Source organism: Plectropomus leopardus, unplaced genomic scaffold, assembly GCF_008729295.1.
Source record: "Plectropomus leopardus isolate mb unplaced genomic scaffold, YSFRI_Pleo_2.0 unplaced_scaffold13507, whole genome shotgun sequence".
NCBI lineage: Eukaryota > Metazoa > Chordata > Actinopteri > Perciformes > Serranidae > Plectropomus > Plectropomus leopardus.
Window position 1 is genome coordinate 1 of NW_024614400.1, and position 2,254 is coordinate 2,254.

The 2,254-nt window shown below is 37.2% G+C and overlaps 1 protein-coding gene across 1 annotated transcript; it reads left to right on the forward strand.

Annotated features, from left to right (window-relative positions):
* Positions 1–306: 306 nt before the first annotated feature.
* On the forward strand, positions 307–2,205 carry LOC121963979 (proto-oncogene tyrosine-protein kinase Src-like; the record flags this gene model as incomplete). The annotated part of the gene is made up of 3 exons (XM_042514214.1): positions 307–456; positions 562–717; positions 2,026–2,205. Coding segments are annotated over 3 exons (486 nt in total), but the record flags the coding sequence as incomplete, so codon positions are not given.
* Between the last annotated feature and the right edge of the window lie 49 nt (positions 2,206–2,254).

The following is a 2,254-nucleotide window of genomic DNA, read 5'->3' on the forward strand; positions in this document are numbered from 1 at the left end:
CCAGATTTTCTGGTAAATCAAAATGATTTTTTAAAGTAAAACAACAACATGAAGTTTTGCAAGACTAAAAAATACAAGAATTAGAATTAGACAATAAAATATCAAAAGAAACAAAACAAACAAATTTAAAAAATGTAGATAAAAGTCCATAGAATAGAACAGAATAAAAATATACATCAGGGATAAAAAAAAATATATATATTTTAGATTTTGTCTTAAATAAAACTACTTTTGATCCAGATTATTAGAATGTAATTTTATCATCAATAAGTCGTGCATTATCATATTTGCTGTTCTTCTCTGCAGGTGCCTACTGTCTGTCTGTTCTGGACTATGACAACACCAAAGGGCTGAACGTGAAGCACTACAAGATCAGGAAGCTGGACAGCGGAGGCTTCTACATCACATCGCGTACGCAGTTCAGCAACCTGCAGCAGCTTGTCAACCACTATCGCAGTGAGTTCATACTGTTGTATATGTTTATTAAGTCAAACTCTCCCTCTGTCTCTTGATTTGGATGATGTATTTTTTTTTAACCACGTCTTCTCCTGTGTCCACCAGAGCACGCTGATGGGCTGTGTCACAGTCTGACAGACATCTGTCCTGTGCTGAAGCCGCAGACTCAGGGCTTATCCAAGGACGCCTGGGAGATCCCCAGAGAGTCCCTGCGTCTCGACCTCAAGCTCGGGCAGGGCTGCTTCGGAGAGGTCTGGATGGGTAAGCCGCACTTTGATCTATTTCCTAAACAAACCCCTGTGTGTCTCCAAACCCCAAACCAATGAGAAAAGAAAGTGCTTCTGCTGGTTTTCTGTCTTTCTGTGGAGATATTGCTCACCGAAAGAGGAAGTTTCAGGGCACACTTCCGGTAAATATTAACAAACTGAGTGAAGATCAACGTGCATACAGAAGTCATACCCTGGTCAAATCTTAATCCAAAAAGTATATTTGATAACTCTCATTTCTCTAAAGGGATAGTTCACATCTTTTGCAATGGGGTTATATGAGGTTCTTATCCATAATCAGTGGATTACCACACAACAAAACATATTTTATCTGCCTAAACATCAGTTTAAGTGTATGATATATATATATATATAAAGAGAGAGAGAGATTTCACTGATTTACTCTTCCATCAGACTGCAATTTCCAATAGTAAAAAACAGTAATTTTACATCGCTGCCTCAGTTAGTTAGTTAATTTGTGTTATTGTTCTTATTCATATTTGAAACATGTCGTATATATTTTTATTTATTTATGATTTTATTTTCACTGGAGCAGTGCACTTTAATGAGCATTGCTGTAAATGTGTCAGTGTTAGCCAAAGGCTTATTTTAGTTGTTGTCCCTGGGCCTGGTGTTAAGATAAACAGAAAGGCATAAAAGCATGCAATATAAGCACATGAAGAAGACAATTCATTCCTTTTTTCTGTTTTTCTCTTTTTATTGGTTTATTTAAACATGCAAAAACAAAATACACAACCAAATAATCATGGAGAGCTTTCAATCATGTAAAAAGAGGACATAAATAGAGAGATAATACATTAAACTATTAGAAAATAAATAAAAACAATAAAATAGAATGGACAAATAAAAAGGTGGGAGAAAAGTGGGATAATTAAATAAATAAAAGCAATAAAATAACATAAAGGTAGAAAAATAAGTAGAGAGGCAAACAAAAACAAAAAAAAGGTTCTGTAGATAAGGGTATTAGATTAATGTGTCATGTGTCATCATGTGTTTCTAATACTTGTTTACACAAAGTCAGTACACACGCTACATCAAACTCCTCCCATCTGTCCAGTACGCTTTACAGTACACAAAGATTTATGCACAAGATATGAGCAAACAAGGCAGTTATAGCATAACAATAAAACAATCTGAGTGCATGCAGTGCAAAAGTAAAGACAGTTATTAGAGCGACCCCCCTGGGTGCAGGTACCACTGGCTGGAAATGACTGTTGTTGGCATTATTCTGTCCTTAGCAGTGCTGTTGACTTGGTTTTTAAAGAAGAAAATCTTTTATCAGGAACATGGAACGGTACGACACGGGTGGCGATTAAGACCCTGAAGCCCGGCACGATGTCCCCTGAGGCCTTCCTCCAGGAAGCTCAGGTCATGAAGAAGCTGAGGCATGAAAAGCTGGTTCAGCTCTACGCTGTGGTGTCCGAGGAGCCCATCTACATCGTCACGGAGTACATGGGACAAGGTCAGCGTGGACTAATCGCACTTATTACTTATTATTATTACTTATTACT